Genomic DNA, 27,469 nt, shown 5'->3' on the forward strand with positions numbered 1-27,469 from the left:
CTGTCAAGATCGCTGCGGTAACTGTTAGAACCATCATTTCTATTCACACTTTGGCTAGTAAAAAATACCGCACCTGCTAACTGTGTAATAGTGACGTAACAGTTGTTTGGCCCCTAGATTGTGTAATAATGACATGGTACCCATCAAGATAAGGGCAGAACTACACATTTTCTAGTCGGCCTTGTACACTTCGCTTTCCTTGCTCTCCTGTGTCGCCAACTCCGATTCTGAAGAGTGATATACCACTATTGCAGAAAGGTAGCATCAGACTGCAAAGGATTCACACTTTGGAAATCAGTGAAGAAATATACGGTTCCCCCAGCATATCCAAAAGCTCTTTCAGCAGAAACACTCATGATATGAACCACGGCGAGCTGTCAGTCACAGCTGACATTCCTCGTGACTTCATATTTCAGCAGAAGCTAGTTTTTCATATTTTGGCCGTTGCTCTCGAAGAAGGCACAAAATGCTATAGTATAATACCAACATTCAATGTGTTAGATTGAGCAATCGCAATCACGCGCATTCAAGCTTCTGCACCAGGGGAAAGGGGAAGCTCAGCATCACCACTCAGACACAGAATACTGTTAGGGCATGGAACAGATGAAACGTCCCTTTTCCAAAATACTTTGATGGATCGAAGTGTCAAATGGTTAGATCAATCACTTGGAATTTCATAGATCCTTGGCTTGGAACATACATGGATTACTTCAATGACTGGAACGTTGGGACTGTGGAGTTGATGGGTAGGACAACTCAGATTGCTCACCACTCCGCAATTTGGAACCATCACTCTGCGGGAGACAAGTAAATTAGGACCGAGGCAAATTTAAGACCCAAGCAAAGACCTGTTGCTTTAGGGGCAACATGCTTCAAAACTGATTTAAAACATCCAAGTGTGTTGATATTGGATGTCACCTGTGATGCTTCAGATTGTTGGCCATGCTCCAGCTGCATCTTCCTTGCATCCTGAAGAGATACAGAAATGCTCAGAGACGACACAGTTGGCAAATGAAACTTAACATGTTTAAATACCAAGTTAGTTGTGCCACACTTTCCTCCAGAAGACAATGGCAAATATTCAATATTGATTCTATTTTGTGATGTCACATATCATGAATTACCAAAAATATATGTCGAGAAATAAGGCGAGCTGGATTTTATGACGTGTTGATATGTTTAAGGTACAGCAAGAGTGGACACAAAGCTGAACTTGGTATTCACTAGTACTCCCTCCGTAAAGAAATATAAGAGCATTTAGGGAGGGAGTACTAAAATATCTTCTGTAACATAATGGACAGTAGCCTGAAGTCCTGAATTAGTCACACTGATTTCAAATAGTGTTGGGAACATAATGCAGAGCAACCAGATTAGCACACCAACTCCTACCCTTCATTTAGCAGAATCAGCAGGATAGCTACCTCATGATTTAGCTCGCAATTCTGATCCTTGAACACTTGTTGGCTTGCTTGCTGTTGCAGGTACTGCTGCATCTGCTGTTGGGCAACCTGTTGCTGCTGCTGCTACAGAACTACCATCTGCTTCTGTTGTTGATCATAAAGCTGCTGCTGTTGCTGCTGAAAGAGCTGCTGCTGTTGTTCCATGTCTTGTTTCTGCTGCAGCATCTGCGAGAGATACTGTTGCTGCTGCATTAACTGCTGCTGTTGCTGTTGTTGTTGTTGGTACATTTGCTGTTGCTGCTGTATAAAGTACATCTGCTGCTGCTGCTGGAAATAAAGCAATTGCTGCTGTTGAAACTGCTGGCTTTGATCAATTTCAGATTCTTGTTGCTGATGTTTATTTTGTTCATGTTTAGCATCCCCTGAGTGATACTCACCCTGTGTTTTGTCAGACTGTTGCTGAACTTGTTGTGCATGTTTTTGTTGTTGCTGCTGGACCTGTTGCTGCCAAAGTACCATTTGTTGGTTTAGTTGTTGTACCTGTTGTGTAAAGCTTTGCTGGAGATGCTCGGTTGGAAGCTGCTGCTGTTGCAAACTCTGTATCTGCTGATTATGCTGAGTCTGCAGGTGATACAGCTGTTGCTGGTAATATTGCCACATCTGGGATGCATACCCTTGCATCATTTCCATGTACTGTTGGTTTCCCTGGTTCGGTTGTGCGACGAGGTGAACTTGAGAGTGTGGGGATGTATGAACATTCTGAGAAATTGCATAAGCAGGCTCTTGCTGCTGCATCTGCTGCATGTTTTGTCCAGCTAGAAAAAGGTTAATGGATTGGTACGTTTGAGAATTATCCATGTGGTGCTGAAGGGGAGCTTGAGCAGTCACTGCATTGTCGGGAGAAAACTGAGAGCACGTGGTAATTTGTGTTGCTGCCATTTCTGAGCTGGAAGGTTTTGCGCCGACTGACAGATCTTGTGTCTGTGAAGACTGAATATGGTCTTGACTGAGTGCAGAGACTTCCGTACCACATTGAGTTGCTTCTGGATTATCACGAGAGCTCTCTGGCTTTGCATTACTGACAGACATATCATGCTCTGTTTCCAACTTTACCTGGATTTTCTCAAGTTGCTTATTCTCTAATTCCAAAAATATTGGAGTTGGACCGGACGGACTTCCTTTGAGTAAGCTTGTCCCAGATGATGGTTCAGATCTTGAGCATACTGCTCCTGGATGATGATCAACTGCATATAACTCAATGGCCTTAATCTTGTCCTGAGCATCAATCTGCTTGCGATCAGCAATTGAATTTGAAGGAGAATCATGATTGCGTGATTCAGCTTGAATGGCTTTCTCACTTACCGAAGCATGACATATTGTTGTCTGGTCAATTTGCTCGCATACAGTTAAATCATGACTGATATCTTGGTTAGCATGCGAAAACATTTGGCTTTGAATTCCATACTTGACCAAGCTGTGTTGGCTGTGAGCTGTATCGCCAACCTCCTGTTGCGCATCAACAGTCCCTATGTTCTGCTCATCACCATATCCCTGTCCTTCTCCTGAATTGACAGCATCCATATCCACTTGCGAACCGACTTCTTTATCAACTTGCCAAGAACAAGTTTCACTTTTGGATGACTGTTTTAATGTGATCGTGCCTTCTGGAGAACAGTCATGAGCAACCCTCAGAAATTCAGTTATTCTCCTCTTGTTACAGTCAGTAGTACAGTACCGCTGTGACAGGTTCCTTGTGTTGTGAGGAAAAAGTTTGCTGTGTCGAGCACATGCTTTTCTGAGTTCTTGGACACTCCCATAAAGGTCAACGAACTGCAAGCAGGAAACCAGTTGAGGCCAGCAATATAAAGATGCAGGAGATAACGGACAAGAAAGAATCTAAGTTTCCTGTGTGGGGGGGAAATAAGAACTGTATGCCAGTACTTTTCATCAGCATGCTAACAAAATAGAACAAATATGAGGCCACTGCTTCAGTTAGTTCAAACCATTACAGCATGACAGCAAAGATTTAACTAAATGTCACACGTGCATGACATGAGAGAATCTGACACAGCTCCCCTGCCATTCATCCTCCATCAAGTGACAATGGAGTTTCAATGTAAGTCTTCCGCCTCCTAGGCCTGCTATCGACATGAGCATTTTCTCGTCCCTTCTCAGCCACTTCAATGTCTCAATTCTGGATGAATAATTCACCTTCACAATGAAGGCTTGGAGCATACGGCATGTATGGATAGATGATCAGTTGGTGATAAGTAAATAAGAGGTCAGACAAATCATCATAGTGATGAACTAGCTGCAGGTAATCAACAAGTATGTTTGAAATGTTTCAGAGCATTTGTTATGTTTCTTTCTAAAAATTGGCTGCATATATGCATTACCAATAATAAAGTGCATTTCTTTCATGATCTTAAGCAAAGAATGTGTCAGAAAAATTTATATCAAACCCCGTTTGACTATTTGTTGTTAATTCACAACGGGATAACAACCATGCTGAAGATAGCCAGGTTGCCCAGACAGCATGGCTGTACGGGGTAAGACAGTGGATGGATTCAGTGGTTCGATACCCCTATATAGTGTGTACCAATCTTTGACTAGAGCCTGGAAGTAAATCTAACCTTTGATTGTGGCCAATCTAACAGCCGGCAGTGGATGGATTCAGAATCTACAATGTTCAGCAGTCATTCGCATCTTTCTGGGACCTTCTGACTGAATAAAAAAGCATAGAGCCACTCAGAGGTCTGGCACCAGGAGCGTCCAAGACAACACCGTGACCCGGAAACGTAAGTCATACACTGTCACGTGGCCCTAATTTGGTATCCTAGCCTTTGCCTGTCTGGAGTATCTATTACTGAAACAAGGTACACACTGTGATGCTAACGTAAAACTACTCACAAACCAAATACTCTACTCCCTCCGTTCACAAATATAAGATGTTTTGGATATTTCAGTATGGACTACATACGGACTAAAATGTGTGAACAAACACACACAAGCGTGTCTATACATCCGCGATTCAGAAAAAAGTAAGAGCATCTTATATTTGTAAACGGAGGGAGTACTTTACATGAAAGTACATCGTAGTAATCTAAGAGTACTCTCAAGACAAGTATTTATAAAGTGCTTGTGTTTTGTTTTTCTGGAGAGATTTCTTATAGATTGCTGGGTGACTGCTTCATAACAAGCTTAAAACCACGGTAGCAAAACAAACCTTGAGAGCAAAGTATGGGTTCAGTGCTCTAGCCTTTCGAAGTTCCACAGTCCAGGTGTTAAAAGCAGATACCGTCGAAATTCAGGGATTTTTTTTTCGAGAAAACGCAAAAGACCTTGCGTTTCTTTTCATTGAACAGGTAGGGAGTCAGTTACAGTCGTCCTAGGACGAATAAAGCGAGAATAAGATACAAGGCTCAGTGCACGTCCCATGTAGGGGGGAGGACTACTCTAAGACCTGCCGCTCCGGCCTTAACCCAGGAGCCGGCTTCCTCCTTGATTCGGTCGACGAGCGTGCCGAGGGAAGGCGTCGCGTTATCAAAAACGCAGCTGTTCCTATGCTTCCAGACGAGCCACGGTACTAGGAGCGCTACGGATTGTAGGGCCTTGCGTTGTGCTTGTGGCGTGTCGTGCTTGGTGTGTTGCCACCAGTCCATGAGGGTGGGCTCCTGGTTAGGGATCGGCGCTGGGATGCGCAGCCACGCCAGGGTCTCGTGCCATGCCTGCCTCGAGAAGGGGCAGTCAAGCAAGAGGTGCCGGATCGTTTCTGGTGCCTGATCGCACAGAAGACAGCGCGGATGATGCTGCAGGCCATGGCGGGCTAGACGGTCGGCGGTCCAGCAGCGATCCAGGTTAGCGAGCCAATGGAAGAACTTGGCCCTCGGGGGAGCCCGCGCCTTCCAAATCAGCTTCCAGGAGTAGGAGTGCGTGGATCCTTGGAAGGTGGCCAGGTAGCAAGTCTGCGCAGAATAGATGCCGCTCGTGGTCCACTTCCAGATCAGTTGATCGGGGGCATCGCGAAGTGTGGCCTGCTGCGCGAGGTGCCAAAGCTGCAGGTACTGACCGATCTCGTGGAGGCCGAGAACGCCCTGGATGTCACGGGCCCAAGCGTTGCCGTTGAGGCCTTCGGCCACCGTTCTAACCTTGCGCCGTCGCTTGGAGACGCAGTTGTAGAGCAGGGGCATGAGCTCGCCGACGGAGCGCCCGTTGAGCCATCGATCCTCCCAGAACAGGGCTTTCATGCCGTTCCCAATGGCCATGAAGGTGGAAGCAAAGAACAGGGAGCGCTCATGGCAGGAGAATTGGAGATCCAGCCCTTGCCAGGCGCGTCCCTCGTCAGTTCGCGAGAGCCAAAGCCACCGCAGTCTGAGTGCAAGCCCGGTGCGCTCAAGGTCGCGAACCCCGAGACCCCCAAGCTCGAGGGGGCGGGAGACGAGGTGCCAGTTCACATGGCAGTGACCGCCGTTGGTGACGGCTCGCCCAGCCCATAAGAATCCCCGTTGAATCTTCTCGAGCTGCCTCAGAGTTTTCTTCGTGGGGGCAAAAGCAAGCAGCTGGTGCACCGGGATCGCGCAGAGGACCGACTTGACGAGGGCAAGCCTGCCGGCTCTGTTCATAAGCCATGCTTTCCAGGTGGGCAAGCGCCCGGCGACCCTGTCGACCAAGGGCTGTAACTGACCGGCGGACGGGCGGCGCGTCGTCAAGGGTATGCCGAGGTAGGTGACTGGGAGCGCAGCGGTCGAACAGCCCAGGCCAGAGATGATCTCAGTGGCAACCTGCTCCCCATGCAAGACCATGGCCGAGCTCTTCGCGTAATTAACTTTGAGGCCGGACGCTCCGCCAAACAGGCCAAGGATTTCCTTGACCGCAGTTATGTCGCTCTCCGTGGCATGGCAGAATGGATATTATCTTCCAGTGCACTACAATGTATACTGTTTTCTACATTCACATTGAGTGATGCCCACCTGTCACTTAAGATGTAGTGAGACGACTCCAACACAATGTTTACTGAATTCACTTATACTTCAGATTACTGAATCCCATAATATTAAGCGCAGAACAAGAAGAAAGAGATAGAATTTCATTTAGAAATGATTATTCGATCCACTTAGAAAAGTGAATGTAAATGGAGTGTGCTCGCCAGTGTGCATTAAACTGCAAACACGCGAACTGCAAAGGATACACATGCAGCCGTACTAAAGAAATGCACAAAAAGATACACAATGCAAACTGCCGGTAACTCTCTAACCTTTAGAAACAACAACGAGATATCTTCACGGTCTTCAGGGCTTAAAGCTGTTGATACGCCCGATCCAGGAATCACGGCATTAGCAATAACAGAATCAAGCAGAGGTATTTCTGTAGATCCTCCGTATGTACTCATGAACTGTATGAATCCCTAGTGGAAGATCACAGAAGGTATTACACAGGTCTCTTTCCAGACAGGAAAGAATAAAAAATGAAACTATGCTCATTAAGAATAAATGGCACTGTCCATGGAATGGGTATGGAGGCTTATCTAATCTAGCCGATGCTATGCATGCTTGTATTTATGCATTGCAATTTGCTTCTGATGCAGGAATGGGATGGGTGGTGCTCGAAACTGATGCCACTGTCCTCAAGCTGGCGTTGGTAAGCAACGAACATGATTGGTCAAGACATGGTGTCATATTAAGGGATTCAAAGTTTATCCTTCTTACTAGTATTATAGTTTTCAAGGTTGTCTGTTGTAATTGTGAGTGCATTTTATTAGCTGATACCTTGGCTGCTAATGGTGCTTATATGGACCCAGATGCAACTGATGTTTGGCTTTGACTCGGTTCCAAACGTATAAACTAGTATGGTCAGCGGTTTGTCTGTACCACCAAGTTAATAAAGCCCACCGTTTTCTCAAGGAAAAAAAAAGACATGCACCTTAATCAATGGTTTGCAGGGTGCCTGTTTTATTCCCTTGACAAAGACTTCTTTAGCTTCACCAATGCTATGACTTGCCTGTAGAACATGACATAATCAGCCAAAAATAAAAGCACAAATGTGCTATGTCTAAGCATAACATATGTCAGTCCAAACTAAAAGCAGAAACATCAACTGGTGAATATATACTCTTCTAGTCAGGAGAGCATAACACATGACTCAATTATTTGCTGCATCTTCCGTGACACTCTAGGCCCAAATATAACTCAAAGCACAACACTGGCAGGACAGGTGGACATCAATAGGACCCCGCTTACACTTCCGTCCGCTACACCCGGACTGTTCAGGCCAGTCACCCCGGACTGCCCGGACGTGCCTGCCTATGCTCAGTAAACGGGCCAAAGGCCCATGTATACGTTTCCCCTTACCCCTTTGTGGTTGGACTATAAATACTCCACCCCCACCTCCTCTCTAGGGTTAGTTAAGAACAGAACTCATTGACAGAGCTTAGCTCATCTACCTCCCCTAGTGGGATTCCTCCATTGTGGAGATGGCTCCTCGTGGAGAACAAGGCCACCTTGCGAGGTAAAGACTGCAAGGGTGCAAGACCTCCTTCCCATGTGGAATTCAAGCCCTCCTCATCTTAGGACTTGGGGAAGAACTTCCCACCTTGTTCTTGCTTTTCCTTGGATTTGTAGAAACCACGTTGACCTTGTGGTGTGGATCTATGATTACAAGTGTGTTATGCCTTCAGTTATCTCCTTTCCTCGTGTCCTTTATTTTTTGTGTTCTTCACGTTCTTCCTCAAATCGACCTCCAATTCATGAAGATCGGGCCACCCCTAGGGTTCACATTGTATCACCCCAGAGAACCTTGGGTGCTACCAGTTGTGGAGCTATCTTCGTCACGCGCACCGGTGATCCCAAACATAAATCTCTTTGCAGTTGAAGCAAAGGCCTTGACGACATTATTCTGCCAACTCAGCTTGGGTGGGGCGCCGAACCTGCCGTGGCGGAGTCGGCTCTCGAGTGGTCGACGGCAGAACAGATGCAAGTGGTGCTGGCAGGGAAGATATTGGAGTTGAGTTAACCGCAGGAGGATCGGAGGGGCCTTGGTGAAGGAGATGGTGGTTTTGAGGTCAGATGGTCGTTGAAGTTCAACGTCAATGCGAAGACCATTGGACAGCCCTGCCGTGTACAGGAACCGTTATTGGGACGGTATTAATGGCTTATTGTTGTGGCACATGAGTGCTAGAAACCTGCTTGTGTAGTCGGCGACCGAGAAAGTGAATGGCAGACACACCAACTCGCAAGGGATTTGCGCGAAGTGAGGTCCCAAACTGAACGTGGCAAGCCTCCTTCAACTTCTACCATGTCGTGATGCCGAAATCACACTCAAGCTGTAAGTACCGGAAGTGAGCATCATTGGTGAGGTGGTAGGCTGCAGTCCAGACGCTGTCGGCCTCGTCCGTGCTCGCGCCTATTGAGCCAACCAAGAGGATCGACCGAGCCATCATACGTTGGGAAGTCGAGCTTCTGGAAGTGCGGAACGCCGGAACCCGAACCTAAACCGAGATGGTGGTTAGGCAAGGGCGGAAGGGAGGCGATGGGCGGGGTGGATCCATAGATGGGTTGTGAAGGGTTCCCGGCCATAACAGTGTATGAAATCGGTTGGCAGGTAGAGGTGTGAAGGTGGTAGAAGCGGCGGCGATCTGCGGCTGCTGCTGGTAAAGCTGCTTATTGTAGGACTGCTACTGGTAGGTGGGGCAGCAAATTGGGGTGGAATTTGAGCTGTAAGGTGGGGGTGCAAAGTGGCCCAGATTGATGTTTAGGGGCAGCTGCGGCGAGCAAGTAGATGGCTGGAGGTGGTAAAAGGGGGATGGAGCACCGTGGTGGTTGGCAGGAGTCGGCACAGGGTTGTGTTACAACAACAGGTACGCGGAGGAAGGCAGGAAAGAGGGGGGGGGGGCAATCTGCCCAACGGATAGGGGTCCGCCGGCGGCAATTCCCCCACTGGAGAAGGGGGCACCGGAGGCACTGTTGGAAAGGGGAAGCACCACGGGTGCGTCGTCACTGGGGAGGTGGTGGCATGGGCAGCTGCTGCAGCCGCGGAATCTGGTGACGGCGGAGGGCTGGCAGCCGTTGCCCGAGCGCCATCAAGCGCTGCACCAGCTCGGCAAGGAGCGGCTGGTCCTCCCCGCTCGTTGGTGTGTAAAGGCCTCCAATTGCCTCGTGATGATCTTCATCTGCTTCACAACCTCGATCTCGATTCTTTGCCTGCCATCCTAGATGGTTCTGATACCAAATTGGAAAGATCTACTACTGACATAACCCTAATCCCTAATTACTGAAAAGTAAATAAAAGTAGATAATATTCTTCTCTGCTTTACTGAGAGGGGTCAGCCCCTTTATATAGTAGACAAGACTTGACCGACAAGCCGTAAGTCTATTCAAACTCTAATACGATCTCTAAACTCACTGGACTCTTTCCTAAAAAACTTGCTTCATCAACCAGCACTCTAATTAAGGGATAAGACTCTGCGTTTGATAGGCTGACCCACATAATTTTTTATGTTTGAACCTAAGCATTAGATGCTAGTATAACTCACACTGCAATCCCAATGTGGGACCATCCTACCCTGACAAACCCATATTTACAATTCTAAGACAGATACTGCTACTCACAATGATACTGTCTATCCTGATTTAATTTAGTACGCTGCAATTTGGAAAGCATCACAGATAAAGGAACAACCCAAAATCTGCAATTATTTTCAGATAGCACCTGATGCCTGTAAGATGCCTTAGCAGAAAGTATATTATATAGTACAAGATGTACATATGATACTTGATGTCGGTGGAAGGTCTCATATTACCTACCGCATATTTGAATTGTGCAAAATTAGTGTACAGGTCCGGTAGTACTTCAGTGTTCTGCTTTTGCATGGCATCCTGAATTGCATTCTCATATATCTCAGTAGCTGCTTTGGTATTTCCCTATGAACAGTTGAACAGTGTAAATGAATAATATTCTCGTGAAGAAGCTGACCAGCACCAATGCACAGAAAACTGGTGTATACCATGCGTTTCTCCATGTTGGCCAGTCTATTAATATTCATGCAGAAATCTGAAGTGGAATTACTGCTTCCTTCAACAAAAAGAGCACGAGCACCTGGTGCATCACCAATTTGCTCTTTGAACATTGAATAGTACATACTGAAAGACGGAACTCCCTGTTTGAATGAAACAAAGAGTAAAAATACAACAGAATCCAGGCTGGTAGCATGGAGCTGCATGTTCTAAAGTACAAACAAGTAAGAAAGTTGATGGACAGGCGGTAAACATTTATCACTCCATTTTGAGAATGCATGATTACACCGCTTACCGTTCTTTAAATACATAAATGGATGCATACAGAGATTTCACAAGCGGTATTAAAATATATGCCAAGTCACTGAAAATAGATACAGATGCTCTTCAAGTACTACAATATGTCATCTGAGTCACCGTTAAACCCTTATAATAAAATGATAACGGAAGATTAACTGATTAAATGATGGCTAGTGTCATGTGCACAGTGCACATTGCGGCAGAACAGTGACAGCAGCAGCACATCTGCACATGGCAGTGGACCTGCAGCCAGCTAGGGCCCATGGAGTTCACGCATCTAGGTAGCAGCGACTGCAATACTAGGGCTGGCTGGGTAGGCTTAGAATAATTTGTTATCTTGATTAGCAAGATATTATGGCGACAGATAAAATATTATCTTTGTTAGCTAGGAAGTGATCTCGTCTTCAGATGGAAAAACTAGATTCAGATATGTGCTATCCATATGTAAAGGCGGCTGTATTATAATTTTTTTCTCGAACATACAGGAGAGCTGCGTATCTTTGTATTAGAGAAGAAAAGGAAGGGGTAGAGAACCCGAGTACACATGGAGTTAATTACGGAAAAACCGGGCAAAAACCGGAACAACAAGGGCCAAGCCCACACCCATAGACTGAAACACACAGCGCAAAGCCCACCCTAATCGACGACAAGTCGACCTACGGCCAGACAACGCAGCTCCGACTCTGAGGAGAACTCAGAAGAACAAGGCAAAGATTACAAGGCAAAGAAAATGCCTCTGGAGGGAACAGTGAACTTTGAGATGAAAAATCTACAGCACAATGTATAACTTTCCTTTCTATGTAGGCTATAGCTGTTCTAAAAACTTCAGGTTCTTATTTTAAAGGGCTATCTTCCAACGATTTTAGAAACAGCAGAATAGAGGGAATTATGCATGCGTCTGGGAGATGTAACACAAGTGGTTCCGCCGCCTTCGATGTACTTGGCAAAGCAAGTCGATAAAGAAGAATGTAAGTTCATTATACAAGCTGCTACTGCTACTAATAATGATAATAATAATAGATGTAGCAAACAAAATAGTATTCCAATCGATGATACCTTCACAAAACACGACGAGGCTCGACCAAGAGCATAGTTTGCAATCTCTCTGCCACCTTTGGCATCAACATACTCAGCATAGCGAATCCAAAACTCAGAATAATTAGCGCAGGGGATCAAGCATCTCTCATAAAGTTTTACAGCCTGCAAATGAGAGGCCAAGAGCGAGATATAATCATATGCTAGCACAGACGATGCAGCTAGATTTCTGCACAAAAAAACAAGTACAAGAATAAAAATACCCAATCAAAATCGCCATTCTTCTCAACAAAGTCAAGATACAGGTTCCAGTTTTCAAGTTGGTCATCATCAAGTGGCTTGACATGAAAAAAAGGCCTTTTGATGGATGCCTCAAAGCCACAGATTTCTTTGTCGAGTTCACTGGACCTTTGGTAGAAACGCTCCCCAGCAAATAAGTACTGCTTCAGTGCTTTAGGTTTAAGATGCCCACCTTGGTCAAATAAGCCAGCAACTTTAGTAGAGATATACCCTTCCGATTCCTCAGCTTCCATCGCTTCAGAAGTATGTAAATTTTCTGATGATATTTCAGCACCGCAATGTGTAACCTCTTGTTCCAATGATGTCACCAACTTCTTAAAACTGGTAGCAAAAATGAAGACGAAAACAAATGAAATGGCATCAGCGAAGACTTCTACAGATCTACTCCCTCCGTTTCAAAATAGATGACTCAACTTTGTACTAACTTTAGTACAAAGTTAGTACAAAGTTGGGTCATCTATTTTGGAACGGAGGGAGTATTACTCTACTAATTACAAACCTTTAAAGTTCACACACTAATCGGAGGAATAGAAAAATTATACTCCCTCCATTCCATAATGTAGTACATACAGATTTTTTGCAAAGTCAAACTTTGACCAAGTTCATAGAGAAAAAGTATTTATATCTACTATACCAAATATATATAATATGAAAATACATCACATGATGTATCTAATGATACGTGTTTGATATTCTAGATGCACATGTTTTCCTTTATAAACTCGGTCAAAGTTTGTAAAGTTTGACTTCTCAAAAAATTATAGGCACTACATTGTGGAACGGAGGGAGTACAAGTCACATGTCTAGTGGGACCAAACTATAATGTCCAAGATTAGCTCAGGCCCATAGGAGTAGAAAAATATTCGCTGTCGAGTCAATACAAACGAGTTATAACAGCTCAGATCAATCGTGTACAACACTAGTGTTAAAGGAACTACTTCAACATGCTGCGCTAGATGCCACCCATCTTCTTCCTCCACATGGAGGACCTCTGATTTCATCGTTCTCGGGTATCTACCCTCCGGGAAACGTCGTAGAAACCATCCTCCACCAAGTTAGGGCAAGGATGTCGATCTCCTCAGGTAATGCCTTGTTTTCTCCTCTCAATTTTGAATCCCTGTTGCGTTAATTCATAGTTTATAGATAGGATTTGCCATATTCTACAGGATAGATCCTTTTAGGCCACAAAATCTTCATATTTTGCAATGAGAGATGATTTGGGTGCTCCAGGATAGCCAGGGCCAACTCCCTCTGCCCGGATTTGTCAAGGAAAAGGCAGCCGTTCTAGCTACCCCAGAGCTCCAGGCCTGGGAACTCGGAATTCCAAGGCACCAGGATCTCCAGATTTATACCGGATCTCCTAGGTGTCCCGAGAGCACCTCCATTTATTTTAAGCAGCCTCTTTTGGCTTCCTCTGAGGGCCCAGAGAGCACCCCCCTCCATTTATCATATACTATCGTATCCCATGCTTTTCACAGGTTCGGATGGCCGTGTTGGGGATGCTAGGGCAAAGAATCACAAGGGCAGCAGTGAGCAGTTCTTTGTGACGAAAACTCATGGTTCGTTGGAGGAAGGACATGGGTCTGGGAGTACTCGCCGTGCTCCTAGGACAAAGTGGGTTGCCGGTCATCACACTCCAATCTATGTTGAGCCAAATGATGATGAGGATGAGATAGAGGAAGATGAGGTTGTAAACTATGCCCCTAATGAGGTTTGCATCTTATGATGATTCAAACGCAAAGATTTATCAGAGTGCACGGAGCTCAACTTATAACTCTTAGAACCAATATTGATCAATATCATAATATTGTGGTTAAATTAAACTAAGCATATTGTACATCTTGCCCCTAATGAGGCTTTTGGTGTTAATGGCATTATGTTTAGAAGAATAACTATGTTTCGAGTGGTTAAACACGACCTTTCAAAATGAAACATAAAGTTGGCCAGCAACCCCCTAAGCAAAAAGGATAAAAGAAGACAACACGTCAATTTTCTACCGCAGGTTTCTCGTTTTTGAGTTGTATCTATGCCGTACTATAAAGAGAGGATACGCCATGGATCTAGGTGCGGGAATCAACAAACCAAAAGCAAGCCAAAAACACCCACATCCTATGAAAGAGAGAGCCCCAAAATGTTGGTTTTTTTTTCAAAACTATCACTATTTTTATAGCAAATTCGGAAACTATAGCACCAAATGCAAAAAAATCAAAACTATAACCCCGTCGGCCTCGTGTGGGCCGAAAAGGGAGTTTTCGGCCAGGATTTGGCCGAAAAGGGCTTTTCGGCCGTGCCTTGGCCAAAGAGGTGCGTACCTGGGCCGAAAAGGCCTTTTTGGTCAGCAGTAGGCAGAAAAGACCTTTTTGGTCAGCAGTAGGCAGAAAAGGCCTTTTTGGTCAGCAGTAGGCCGAAAAGTCCCTGGGGCCCACCTTTTCACGTTAACGGGTGGCCGAAGCTGCATGGCTCCACTATTTGGCTTATGTTAGGCCGAAATGATTTTTTTAAAAATTTTGGGTTATGAATACTGTGCAACCATACGCCGAAAATTTTAAAAAAATTCATTTCGGCCTAACATAAGCCGAAGAGTGGAGCCATGCATGTTCGGCCACCCGTTAACGTGAAAAGGTGGGCCCCAAGGACTTTTCGGCCTACAGCTGACCAAAAAGGCCTTTTCGGCCCAGGTACACACCTCTTCAGCCGAGGCACGGCCGAAAAGCCCTTTTCGGCCAAATCCTGGCCAAAAACTCCCTTTTCGGCCAAATCCTGGCCGAAAACTCCCTTTTCGGCCCACACGATAGTTTTGATTTTTTTGCATTGGGTGCTATAGTTTCTGAATTTGCTATAAGAATAGTGATAGTTTTGAAAAAAAAATCAAAATGTTGAGTGTTTCCCCTCAAGTGAGCCTCGGACCATCCGGGTGGTCTCTAAGCCAAACACATAAAACTTATGTTGAGGCTTGAAACCTCCAAGGGCTCCGGGAGCCTCCAGGTTCTTCAACCCTCAGAGTGGTCCCCAACTGCCTCCGACCGAATATAGATGAGTTCTGCTTTCGCTCGGATGCACCTCGAAGGTCCCCCGGACCCTCCGAGCTTACCAGACTAGCAGCATAACCGGCAAAATTAGGGATAGCCTATAAAAGGCATCTTCTTCCCCACGAAGAAGGTGACAACTTTCACTCACTCTCCACCATTGTTAAACGCCTCAAAAGCTTGAGGTCTCCCTCCCTAGCCCTTCATTGCACCTACACTTTCAGGGAGAGCAAGAGGACATCCCCATCTACAACTCCAGCAAAGCAAAACTCGAGTTTGTTGACTCCTCATGAGATCCTTCATGAATCCTGTTACTTTTGGGTTTGTGGGGAATCCTAGACGGTTGGTGTTTCTTGGGAACTTCCAAGTTGTGTGGTTGTGCCCCAAGCTCGTATGTGAGGGTTTGGAGCTCGCCCCAAGAGCTACCCCTAGTGAGAGGGTACTTGGGCATTTGTTGACCAAGGTACTAGGAGGTTTGGGTGAGACATTCGTTGTCGTGGGAGCATTAGTTGTCTCCCACCTCTCCAATGGAGATTAGCACTCTCTCAAGGGTGTGAACTACGGATTACATCTTCATCTCCACCACTTCCAATTGTAGAACAGAGATCGCAAACTACCTTGTATGGAATCGAAGTACACCGGATGCAGCATCTGTTCTACGTACATTTGTTTTCCACATGCTATGACACTAAGGTCGTTGGTTGGCATCATTGGTAGATGAATGCATTGGAGTTGGAAAAGGTCATTAACATGAGGAGTAAATCTGAACGGTTAGGACCTAGTCCCACTAGATAGATCGCCAGATTATTTTTCTCCTGTTAGCATGGGAATGCATCACAGTCTAGATTGATAGATTCTTCAAAATTAAACAAATTATAATTATAGAAGGTATTATTGAACTTTCAAACTTCAGCAGCAGTAAACAGATAATATTGCAACATATGTAATCCTGTGCAGATGCAGTTGACGTATAAATTAGGAGATTTTGTTGCATGGGTAGTTTTAGCACCCACCCCTTTTAGTAGTCCACGACAATTTCTGATCTGCAACTAAGGTTCTGTCTCAATCTCTAGGGTGGATCCAGAACATTGAGTTTGTAGAGATAAAGTCCATGTTGCGCTCTAGTCTAGGCCTTCGTAAAGAGATCCGCCAACTCCAATTCGTAAGGCACATACTGAATAGCAATAACGTGATCATGCACACCAGCGCGCACAAAAGAAGCATTAACACCTATATGCTTAGTTTGAAGTAACCACCGTAACCAAGTCACCTCTGAAGCACATGTACTGTCGGACAAGAGTGTAGTAGGTGTAGTAACAAACACACCAAACCAACCAAACTCCTGAAGTAACCACCGTAACCAAGTCACCTCTGCTGCCACAAGAGCCATAGCTCACAACTCAGCCTCTGCACTCGGACGGGACACTTCAGTCTGTTTCTTCATCTTCCCGGCAACATGGGAACCACCAAGAAGAACACAGTAAGCAGAAAGTGAACGGCGATCCAAAGGATCACTAGCCCACATGGCATCCAAATAGGCCTGAAGCTGTAACGAACTGGAGCGAGGAAAGAAAAGACGGTGAGAGATCGCGCCACGAAGATAACATAGAACACGAAGAATGTGACTATAGTGGACCGAAGTAGGAGTGAAAACAAACTGACTCAAGATATGGACACGATAGGATAGATAAGGCTCCATGGGATCATACAAGATGACAATAACGCATACGATCAAACAAGGGATCACCATCAAAAGCACGGAGGTGAACATTGAGCTCCATGGGAGTCTCAACAGTGCGCTCATCAGTAAGAGGAGCACAAGCAAGAAGATCATGGATATACTTCTCATGGGAAGTAAAGAAGCCATCAGAGGTAGAGGAAACCTCAATCCCAAGAAAGTAACGAAGAGGGCCAAGATCACACATAAGAATCTGCTCACTAAGACGTGCCTTAACAAAGGCAATGTACTCAGGGTCGTCACTAGTGATGATCATGTCATCAACATATAGAAGCAGAAGAGTCCAACCACGAGGAGAAAGGTGGAAAAACAACGTAGGATCATGAGTGCTCGCCGAAAAACCAGCGACAGTCACCACAGAGGTGAAACGCTCAAACCATGTACAAGGGGCTTGTTTAAGGCCATAGAGAGAGCGACAAAGATGGCATACCATGCCATCAGGAACAGAATACCCGAGTGGTGGTTGCATGTAAACCTCCTCATGCGACTCACCATTAAGAAAAGCATTCTTAACATCAAGATGAGAGACAGACCAATGGCGGAAAGAGGCCACAGCAGGAAGTGTGCGAACAGTGGTCATATGGGTCATAGAAGCAAAAGTCTCATTGTAATCACGACCACGCTCCTGCTGAGAGTCACGAGCCACAAGACGAACTTTGTAGCGCTCAAGAGAACCATCGGAGCGAGTCCTAATCTTGTAGACCCACTCACAAGTGATGGGACGAACACGGGGAGGAATCTTCCTCCGCATGCTGGTGCGCTCAAGGGCAGCAATCTTCCTCCGCCATGGCAAGCTCACCTTCAAGATGAACAACAGCATCACGATAAAAAGTCAGCTCAAGAAAAGCAGTGCCAACGCTAGAAAAAGCATAGCGGTCAATAGGCGAAAGCGAGCGAGCACGTGAGCAATAAGTAGGTTGAGACGAGGAAGATGGCACATCAGTAGACAGCATCCACAACACATGCACGAGTATAATACTGACGAAAAGATGAAAGAATACGAGGAATCACCAGAATAGACTCTGGTGATGGAGATGGGGAAGCCACTGAGGATTAAGAGCATCTCCAACAGCCGCGCCAAAAGACGCGCGCGCGAGGTAAAATGCCCATTTAGCGCGCGCGGGAAGTTTTCGCGCGCTCCAGCGGAGGCGGGAAACAAGTGCGCGCGGTAAACGTTTGCGCGCGCTGGGGAGAAAGTTGTCGGTCACGCGGTAGATTTGGCGCACCGCTTCCGGCGCGTCTATAAATTCCGGCACGCGCCACGCGGTGCTCCACACTGCCACCCGCGCATTTCCCCCGCCTCCTCGCCGCTTCCACTGCTTTCTAGCCGCTTCCTCTGCTTCCTCGCCGCTTCAGCGCCCCGCCACCACCGCGCCACCATGCCGCTGCGCCGTCGGGGATCATCGGGCTACCGCGGCGTCCGCCTGCGCCCCTCCGGTGCCTACTACGCCGAGATCCGGTCCGGCGACTTCCGCTCGTCCTCGGCATGTTCGAGGCCACCCGCGCGTACGACGCGGCGGCGTGGCGCCTAGGGAGGCCTCGCGCGCAGATGAACTTCCACGACGTCAACATGCGCGAGCAGGCGCAGGCCGTCGCCCCTCCGCCTCGTCTGATAACAGACCAGGACCGTGAGGACCATCGTCGGCTGCAACGCCGCCTCCTCACCGCCGAGGAGGACTGGCGGAGTGGCACTGGCGCCACCCGGAGGACGTCGCCGCCGAGAACGCCTTCTAGGCGGAGAGGACGGCAAGGCGCCGCGCGGAGCGTGCGGGCAGGCATCGGCGCAAGGCACTGGCCATATCGCAGTGCGATCTCGTCAATGTCGGTGGGAAGTCGTTCTTCGGGACAGACAATGAACGTTGGGATGACATTTGGGTCGATACCTCGGACAACACCACCGAGGATGATGATGATGATGAGGACGACTCGGAGTAGGTTCTAGTTGTACTGTAGTTTATCTAGTTGCACCGTAGTTTTTTTATCTAGTTGCACCGTAGTTCTTTATCTATCTATGCGATGTATCGTTTTATCTATGTATTGTGAAATATCTATGTATATAATCTATCTATCTATGCATATGCACCGTAGTCTAGAGTGTTTGTGCGAGAGCGCGCGCGCTGCATTTTTGTGCGCTGCTGGAGCTACGCGCGCGCTGCATTTTACCACGGCTGCTGGAGCCAGCGCTGCCCGCCGCGCCAAACCTGGCGATGGGCGCGCTGCAAACTGGTTTTTAGCGCGCCGCGCGTTGGGCGGCTGTTGGAGATGCTCTAAGGTGCAAAACCTATGACAAGTGAGGTGAGGAAACCATAGGAGATGACGGCATCGGATCTGCAACAGTCGGAGGAGCAAGAGCGGTTGGACGGATGGAAAAGGGCGCAACATGAGTGATAGGAGTGTCGAGAAAAGTGAGGAAAGAGATATCTTCCACTGAAAAGATCGAGGAAGATGAATGCGAGTAGAAGGGATGGGAATCATCAAGTCACATCCCAAGAAATACGCATCCGACAAACAATCCCAACAATTATAGCCCTTATGCTCAGGGGCTGGCGGGCTGGCGCCAAGGAGAGCATCAGTATGACGATCTTGAACAAAACAGGAGCCAAAGTCGAGAATGACCCTACAAACAGAGTCAACAATCTAACCACCAAAAATGAGTTGCATGGTAAGTCGAGGAACATGAGCAACATCACGAACATGAAAAGACAAAGTGCTAAGAAGTCCTCGGCCATTAACCAGGAGGGAGGTACCATCAGCAGCAAGAACATGAACAGGAGAATTGAGAGGCCGAATAGAGGACAGAGTAGATGATTCATGAGTCATATGAAAAGATGCTCTGTTATCAAGAATCCATGGAGATATACCTGCCTCTGCAGAAGGTGGTCTCATAATGCCAGAAGAGTCAGTAGCAGAACCAGCAGAACATGTCGATGGAGAACCGAAAGATGCAGATAGAAGGCATCGAAGTCGTGTAATCTCTTACTCGGTGCGTAATCTCCTACTCACTCAGGGGCTCAACTACTCACCTGAAGAGGTCGAAGTAGATGCACCCTGCAATGGAGAGCCGGAGGCAATCAGCAGGCCGCAAAGTCGCACAATCTCATGCTCGGTGAAGGACACGGTTGAAATAGTCAACGTAGCAGCACCGACAGAGGAGCAGCCACCACCACCCGTGGAAGCCGCTAGATGAGGCGGTGTAGCATGAACAATATCTTCTGCAGAAGCTGGTTGAGAAGACGATGTCGCATCCAAACAAGCACCAGGCGCCAAGGGGAGGCGGGTGCGAGGTGTAGTAGATGGAGCGATATACACCAACATTGTCGGTGAAAGTTGAGAGAGGAGTCAGTGTAGAGCGGCAATCACCATGTGCGATCATGCGAGGAGCGGCAATCACCACAACCTACGGAGGGCGGCAGAGTGGATGACGTCACATGTGGATGAGCATCAAGCACCGATGAAAGGCACATGTGCAAAATGGGATCAAGAACACCATCAAGAGTCCGCGGGCAGGGAGGTAGATGCATACCCGACGAAAACGTTGTGCCCTTTTTTAATACTATTTTTACTCCCATTCCTCTGGATCGAAGAACAGTGATGCGTTGGGAGATGCAGTCAGCCACAGGAAGGAAATCAAAGGCCCAATGGTTGGCAGGCAACGGGAGGGCCTTTCGGCGGCCACGGTGGAGGACGGAGCCGGAGGGCAGGGGGACATGAAGTCCGCAACAGGGAGCAGCAGCCAGAATCGATCCACCTGCCTCCTTAGTACAATTAGTATACATGAGCAGCATCAAGAATCGATCAACCAGCTTGCCTGCTTGGTACAAGTAGTATCTGTGCGTCTCTGTGAGTGACAGGCCGGAAGGAAAAGACCTGACGTTGAGCGGGCGGGCCCAATCCATCCGCGAGTGGGCGTCGCTATGCGCGGGAATCGGCGTTGACCCAGAAGAACAATCAGCCACAACACGTCGTGGAAGATGCAGGTGTGCGTGGAGGGGGGGGCAACTACCAGGCGGAGAAGGGTGGCAGCGGAGCAACGTCAGGCCAAGAGGAGGAAGGTGGCAGCGTGGGATTAGATCGGTACGAATTGCGCATGCAAAAAAAATTACCTAGGCTCTAATACCATGTTAGGAAATATGCACCTTGTATTTCCTGGGAGGGGGGGGGGAGGTGGTAAATATGCAAGAAACCCCTCATACAACAGGGAAAATATACATGCTATACATGGAACACAATATAACTCTTAACATTCAACAGGTAGCTTTTGAAATTGAACTAGCCTAATTGATCCCTTGACCATCCTTGCCAATACTATCTAACCTTATTGGACAATGTAAGTTAATGGTATCTACTATATCTAAAGCTAGCCCCAGTACTAGGAATTCTCTCCCTTCTCCTTGAGCCACATCATCAAAATTAATTTAGCTGTTGGATATATTAGATCAGTCTACAATAGCCATCCATCTACACGTTGAGAGCAGCTCCACCAGGCACATACAGTAACTGATGCATGCACGCAGTAACTCACGCCTACAGTGTGAAAACAGACGCATGCATGCAGCTCACACTCCCGTGCTCCATGGAAGAAAGCCGACATATGTGCACATTTTGCTTAGATATGAAACCAAATCAGCTTGCTACAAGATGAACCGTAAAGACATTAGCTAGGTTGATTAGTTCACGCTGTTTTTGTTTCATACAAATTTTTGCAGCAACGCGCCGTGCATTCTTCTATTGGTCTTCAAAAATATAGATTGAATTAGCCTAATTGAGCAAGAAAACTCTTCCATGATACTAGCCCAATTGGCAAACCTGATAAAGCCCCTTGAGGGGTGGGGGGACACATGATGCTACAAAAACCTACAACAAATATACAATCCAATGACCCAAATATCTACAGCGATGCAAAAAAAAATCGCCTAGTAATGCTAATGCTGCGTATGACAAAAGAACCAAATTAACCCTAAATCTAACCTCTGGAAGAGCAACATATACTCCCTTAACATGCTCAACGACTTATTGACGGTTACATGATTTATTCAGGCAGTCGTGTTAGAATTCAACGAGCAAATGTTCCACTGAGCATAAAATTAGAGTCATTGGCTGTTACGGCCGTAGAGGCCCACCGGGCAATCTTAGCCCACAAGTTATCTTAGGTTAATTCTTATGCAAGTTATCTTAGGTTAATTCTTATGCAAGTTATCTAGGTAATAAATATAGGCTGTAAGACTCTTTTTGGAATTAAGCAATAAGAAGATTATCTCTATTGCCCGGCTCCCAGAGGAGCCAGAACCATAGCCGCCCCCTGCCTCTTGCGCTGCAGCCGCCATCTTCCTCTCCCGCGACGGCGCCCAGCCGTCGGCGCGGCCGCTCAACGCCACGCCCAGCCCCCTCCTCCCCCTACTGCCTACGGCCAAGAGTGGGCAGAACCCTAGCTCCTAACACCTTGGTATCAGGTACCCGGGTTTCGACCATGTCTTCACCACCTCCAAACCCGCCACCACCACCGCCGCCGCTGCCCAACGCCTCCCCCACCGCCGCTGCCACCGACTGCACCAACGCCGCCGCTGCGTCGCCGGGCGCCACGGCCTCCCTATCGGCGCCGATCTCCCCCGCACCCGGCACCACGCCGGGCCAGGGCCAGCCGCAAACCCCCATCCAGCAACCACCGCCGTCACCTCCCCCAGCGCCGCAGCAGTTCACACCGGAGGCCATGGCCGGCGTGCTCAACGACTTGGTCGTCGCGGTCCAGGGCATCCGCCTATACTTGGCTAGCCCGTATGGGCCGTTCCCGCCGCTCCATCCGGCCGTGGCCGCGGGCCAGCAGGCACTGCCGTGGTACTCCGTACATACGGCCATCACCGGAGGCTATCCGGTGCTTCCCTCACCGGCGGCTTCGGCGCCGCCTTGGCCACAGTGGCCGACGCCGACACTCGCGGCGCCAGCCGCCGCCCAAGGCCCACAGTGCCCGACCTGGGCCGCGCAGTCCGCGCCGTCCCGCGCCGCGCCGTCCCTCCCGGCTGCACCCGTGCAGGTGCCACCACCGCCCCCGCCCAGCCCTAGCCTGGGCCGGTCCTCGCCGAGCGGACTCCCGATCCAGGAGGTCCGCTTTCCTTCGTCACCGTCTCCGCTTCCCGGCTGGCTCCACGGGCCGCCGCCGGCTTACACGGAGGCCCGGCCGCCGTCGGATTTCCAGTTGCAGCCCGAGGCGTCGGGCGCCACAGGGAACTACGCCGGCCTTCCCACCATGGACCGAGCGTCGTCCTCAGCGCTCCGCACTGCCGAGGCAGTGGGCCATGGCGCGCCGCACCAGCAGCCGCCCCGGTTCGCCAAGATCGACTTCGCCACGTACGACGGTTCGGACGACCCGCTTAACTGGCTCAACCAGTGTGACCAGTTCTTCCGCGGACAGCGCACGCCCGCGTCGGAGCGCACGTGGCTAGCTTCCTACCATCTCCGCGGGGCCGCCCAGACATGGTACTACGCCCTTGAGCAGGACGAGGGCGGCATGCCCCCGTGGGATCGTTTCCGCGAGCTGTGTCTTCTCCGTTTCGGGCCACCAGTACGCGGGAGCCGCCTGGCGGAGCTCGGCCGCCTGCCCTTCACCTCCATGGTGCAGGACTACGCCGACCGTTTCCAGGCCCTGGCATGCCATGCGTCGGGTGTGACGGCGCAGCAGCGGGCCGACCTCTTTGTCGGTGGCCTTCCGGATCACATTCGCGTCGACGTGGAGCTTCGCGGACCCCAGGATCGCCAGTCGGCCATGTACTACGCCTGCACGTTCGAGCGCCGCGCGGTGGCCATCCAGCAGGAATCACCGTCCCGGACCGCTAGGTCGCTACCCGGGCCGGATTCCACACAGGGTCGGCCTGCGCAGGCTTCTGCGACACCCCTCGCCGCGACCGCGGGACGCCCGTTCCGCCGGCTCACCTCAGCCGAGCTACTCGAGCGTCGCCACCAAGGGTTGTGCTTCAACTGCGATGAGCCCTACACGCCCGGCCATGCCTGCCCACGACTCTTCTACATGGAGGTTGCAGACTACATTCCGGAGGACGCCGTCGCCGCCGACCTGACCGCCCCAGCTGTTGAGAAGGTGTTTGACGCTGGTTGATCGCCTCGAGGAGTCCGCAAGCGCTTCCCCACCTTACAGCTCGAGGACGAGTTGTTTGTGCAGGCGGGGAGAAGTGTTACGGCCGTAGAGGCCCACCGGGCAATCTTAGCCCACAAGTTATCTTAGGTTAATTCTTATGCAAGTTATCTTAGGTTAATTCTTATGCAAGTTATCTAGGTTATAAATATAGGCTGTAAGACTCTTTTTGGAATTAAGCAATAAGAAGATTATCTCTATTGCCCGGCTCCCAGAGGAGCCGGAACCCTAGCCGCCCCCTGCCTCTTGCGCTGCAGCCGCCATCTTCCTCTCCTGCGACGGCGCCCAGCCGCTGGCGCGGCAGCTCAACGCCACGCCCAGCCCCCTCCTTCCCCTGCTGCCTACGGCCAAGAGTGGGCAGAACCCTAGCTCCTAACATTGGCGATGAAAAAAGTAGTGTAGTGAGGGAATGAAGAGACTATGATGTACCTCCCATAATACTTGTGCAGCTTCTTTGTGGGAAATTTCAACATGTTAATATAAATGGTAGCAAGCTGAATCAGCTGCTTCTGAGAATTCTCGAACTCTATGTACTTATCCCAAAGATGATAACACAAGTAATCCTTTCCAACAAGAGACATAGCCCTCTCAAATAAGCTGTCGAAAAAGCCATAGCAAAAATTAGTGATGGCACAACAGCAACATAACAAAAAAAATCATGAGCTGATCTGGTATAAAAAGGACCAAAGGGGTATCAAACGGATTAAAGGATGTTTATTCAACAATATTGTGCATCTATAACTTGCTGCAAGAGATATTGATATTACATTCTAACACACTACAGTATACTCTTTCCATTTAACAGTATATTTCAATTTCATTGGGTAACATTGTTTCACATACTAATCCAACCACAAACATCGAGTGTATACCATGAAATTTTAACCTTCAACCAATCAGACAGATAGAGATATGAGTAATTTAAGTATCTTGTTTAATAAGGTCAAAATTTCAACATTGTTTTATTTCCCCGGTTCTTTACTTCCGCAGTCCTCGTGCTCAGGAATCAAGATTTCCCCAATCAATACATAACAAACACGATGCTCCCTCCATCCATTTTTACAAGGCCCAAGGCTGGTCATAGTGGGGAGTAACTTAGAGTAGTAACATGCATACGTTACTACTCTATGTTACTACCCTTATAGTGGGAAGTGTCATATGTGTAGTAACATACACATGTTCATTTATTGTCTTGTAGACTCATTTTGCATTGGAAAGCGCTATGTGATGGTAACATATTAGGTTACTCTATTTGCCTCTCTCCTCATTAACTACTTGCCACATCAACATTTTTGCTTATGTGGCATCTATGTTACTACCTATGTTACTCCCACTATGACCAGCCTAAGTTTTGAATCTCATACCAAGGCAATAGCCCAAAAGTTGAAGCAAATTAGGCTGGCCATAGTGGGGGTAACATAAGTAGTATCATGCACTTGGGACTCGCAAACATGCTTATGTGGCAGGCAATTAAAGAAGAGAGAGATGGTTATAGTAACATAGGTAGATACCGTAACATAATAAATGTGATGCTACTATGTGTCATGCATGGCAATAAACGAGACCACCTATGATACTAATCTATGATACTATGCACTATAAAGATAATAACACAGACTAGTAACATATGCATGTTACTAGTCTAAGTTACTCCCCACTATGACCAGCCAGCCAACCAAATTGTAGTAAATGACTGCGCATGCAAACTCCATTTAGTACATAGGCCCACACTTTCCCCTCTATTAATTCCTCCATCCATTTATTTAGTGCTAATCCCTCCAACCCCTCGTATGCATGTGCATCACAATTGGTAAGGGCTGTTTGCATGCACGCACAACCTTAAATATCAATGGAAAAGGCCAGGCATGGTGTGCTACATATTAATGGCCACGCGCAACGCGAGACCAATTCGGCCTAGTATTTTTGGAAAAACTGATTTTGGGGTTAGGCCTTGTAAAAATGGATGGAGGGAGTACAAATTATAGAAGTCTACACTACATGGAAAACGTGACTGGTCTATTTTCTAGTACTTGATCAATCTGTATTCTATCTCCACCTAATGTTATAATTTAAACAACATGAAATGCATGATTGCTGGTCCACGAAGTACTGTCGGTTTGAAACCTTTAAATAGCCTGAGATCCTAAAAACATACAGGCGAATACACTGTGAGAAAATTTGTTTATACAAAGAAAAGAAGGGAAAGGATCCAGAGAGATTTGGTTCTGGAGAAAAGAAGGGACAGGTTACATCTGTGTCTTCTTTACCTTCTAATAAGGGCAGGGTCTTCATACGCACTCATAGCAAATCCACAGTAACTGACCCAAAGATCAGTACAATGAGGTACTGCTTGGATGGCTTGTTCATAAACCCCCACCACATCATCATATGTGCATAACCTTGCTTTATGAGCTGCGTATTTAATCCAGTAGCCGTGGCATAAAGGAAATTCCAATAAGAAGGTATGGTAGACCAAGCTAATAACCCTTATGTCGTTCTGGAAGAATGCAAACATCAGTAACCAGATGTTGCTTAACATACAATAGGTCTGGCATGCAGAAGTGTTGAAATTTGAAAAGAAACATTTTCCCTTTTGTTTATGAAGTTATATGATAATGGATAGGAAAGGCGAGGCGTGCTGGTTCTAAACTACTAAAAACTAATTAGAACCAGATAAAAAAATCACTTACAACAGAAGTTTCCTCTGCAGAACTTATCAATGATACCCACGTATCAAAATCGCTCGTATTTCCATCAATCAATAAACGAAGTCTGCTCTTGAAAACATCTGTGTAGAATGATGAAAGAACAAGTCATGTCCTGGGTATAATTGAAATGCAAATCCACCATCAACTATCTGAACTGATATAACTCAAAGCTACATCCCGGATGTAAGAAAACCCCAGCTACTAATTACAGAGCTCAAAGTGGTGACGCGCAAGCATCCGAGTGCCTTCGAGGTTCTCTCTGACATTTTTAAACAGGACAAATTACCAGCCAAGAGGAACAAAATGATAGTACTCCTACAAGATAACGAAATGAAGAGCCTGCCACTCCCTAGAAAGAGGTTTGGTACCAAATCCTCACCATTCCTAGGTCTGGAAGCTCAGCGTTAGCATAGCTCATAGCTAGCACAGCTAAAAATTGGACAAATTTATCAAAACAAAACTGAGTTTAGCACGGAGCTGGTGCTCTGAAGAGCCTCATATTTGACAGATATCCGCATCAATTCAACAAATCGCATTCCTTCAAAAGATAATTAGGTAATCCCACGGATGTATGTGCAAACGGGCTGTGCTCACCGAGCTGCGACGCGGAGGGCTCCAACCCCAAGGCCACGAGCGCGGCTGCAGCCTCCGGCTCCGCCTCCATGTCCACCGTCCCCGGCGGCCCTAGCATGCCGTCCTGGAGCTTTTGCGGGGTTAAGCGGTCGGTACCTCAGAGGGCGGCGTCTGGTTGGGTTCAGGTACCGAGTCTGTACTGTAGCACTTGCAAACCACTCTTGTCGACCGGAGAATTGA

General features: G+C 47.7%; 1 protein-coding gene across 3 annotated transcripts; it reads right to left on the minus strand.

Moving 5' to 3' along the window:
- LOC119363457 lies at nt 1-27,469 on the minus strand. 3 transcript variants are annotated; one of them, XM_037628815.1, is made up of 13 exons: nt 27,251-27,469; nt 26,639-26,736; nt 26,216-26,445; nt 24,378-24,545; nt 12,007-12,364; nt 11,765-11,908; nt 10,399-10,551; nt 10,199-10,315; nt 7,320-7,397; nt 6,655-6,804; nt 1,422-3,230; nt 919-969; nt 1-794 (listed from the first exon to the last, which is right to left on the minus strand). In XM_037628815.1, the coding sequence occupies exons 1-11, from the start codon at nt 27,345-27,347 to the stop codon at nt 1,524-1,526; spliced, it is 3,300 nt and encodes a 1,099-aa protein (XP_037484712.1). In that variant the 5' UTR covers nt 27,348-27,469; the 3' UTR covers nt 1-794; nt 919-969; nt 1,422-1,523. The 3 variants fall into 3 exon arrangements, with proteins under 3 accessions (XP_037484712.1, XP_037484713.1, XP_037484714.1); XM_037628816.1 differs by having other exon boundaries at nt 1,390-3,230; XM_037628817.1 differs by having other exon boundaries at nt 26,216-26,360; nt 27,251-27,468.

Source organism: Triticum dicoccoides, chromosome 2B (genome assembly GCF_002162155.2).
Source record: "Triticum dicoccoides isolate Atlit2015 ecotype Zavitan chromosome 2B, WEW_v2.0, whole genome shotgun sequence".
Lineage (NCBI taxonomy): Eukaryota > Viridiplantae > Streptophyta > Magnoliopsida > Poales > Poaceae > Triticum > Triticum dicoccoides.

Bases quoted from the DNA above. Each gene is read 5' to 3' on its own strand.
- LOC119363457 (XM_037628815.1), bottom strand. From the start codon at position 27,347: ATGCTAGGGCCGCCGGGGACGGTGGACATGGAGGCGGAGCCGGAGGCT. The intron at 11,909-12,006 runs GTATTTTTATTC...TCTCATTTGCAG, and splicing joins AGAATGGCGATTTTGATTGG to GCTGTAAAACTTTATGAGAG. The intron at 10,316-10,398 runs GTATACACCAGT...AACTGTTCATAG, and splicing joins CCAACATGGAGAAACGCATG to GGAAATACCAAAGCAGCTAC.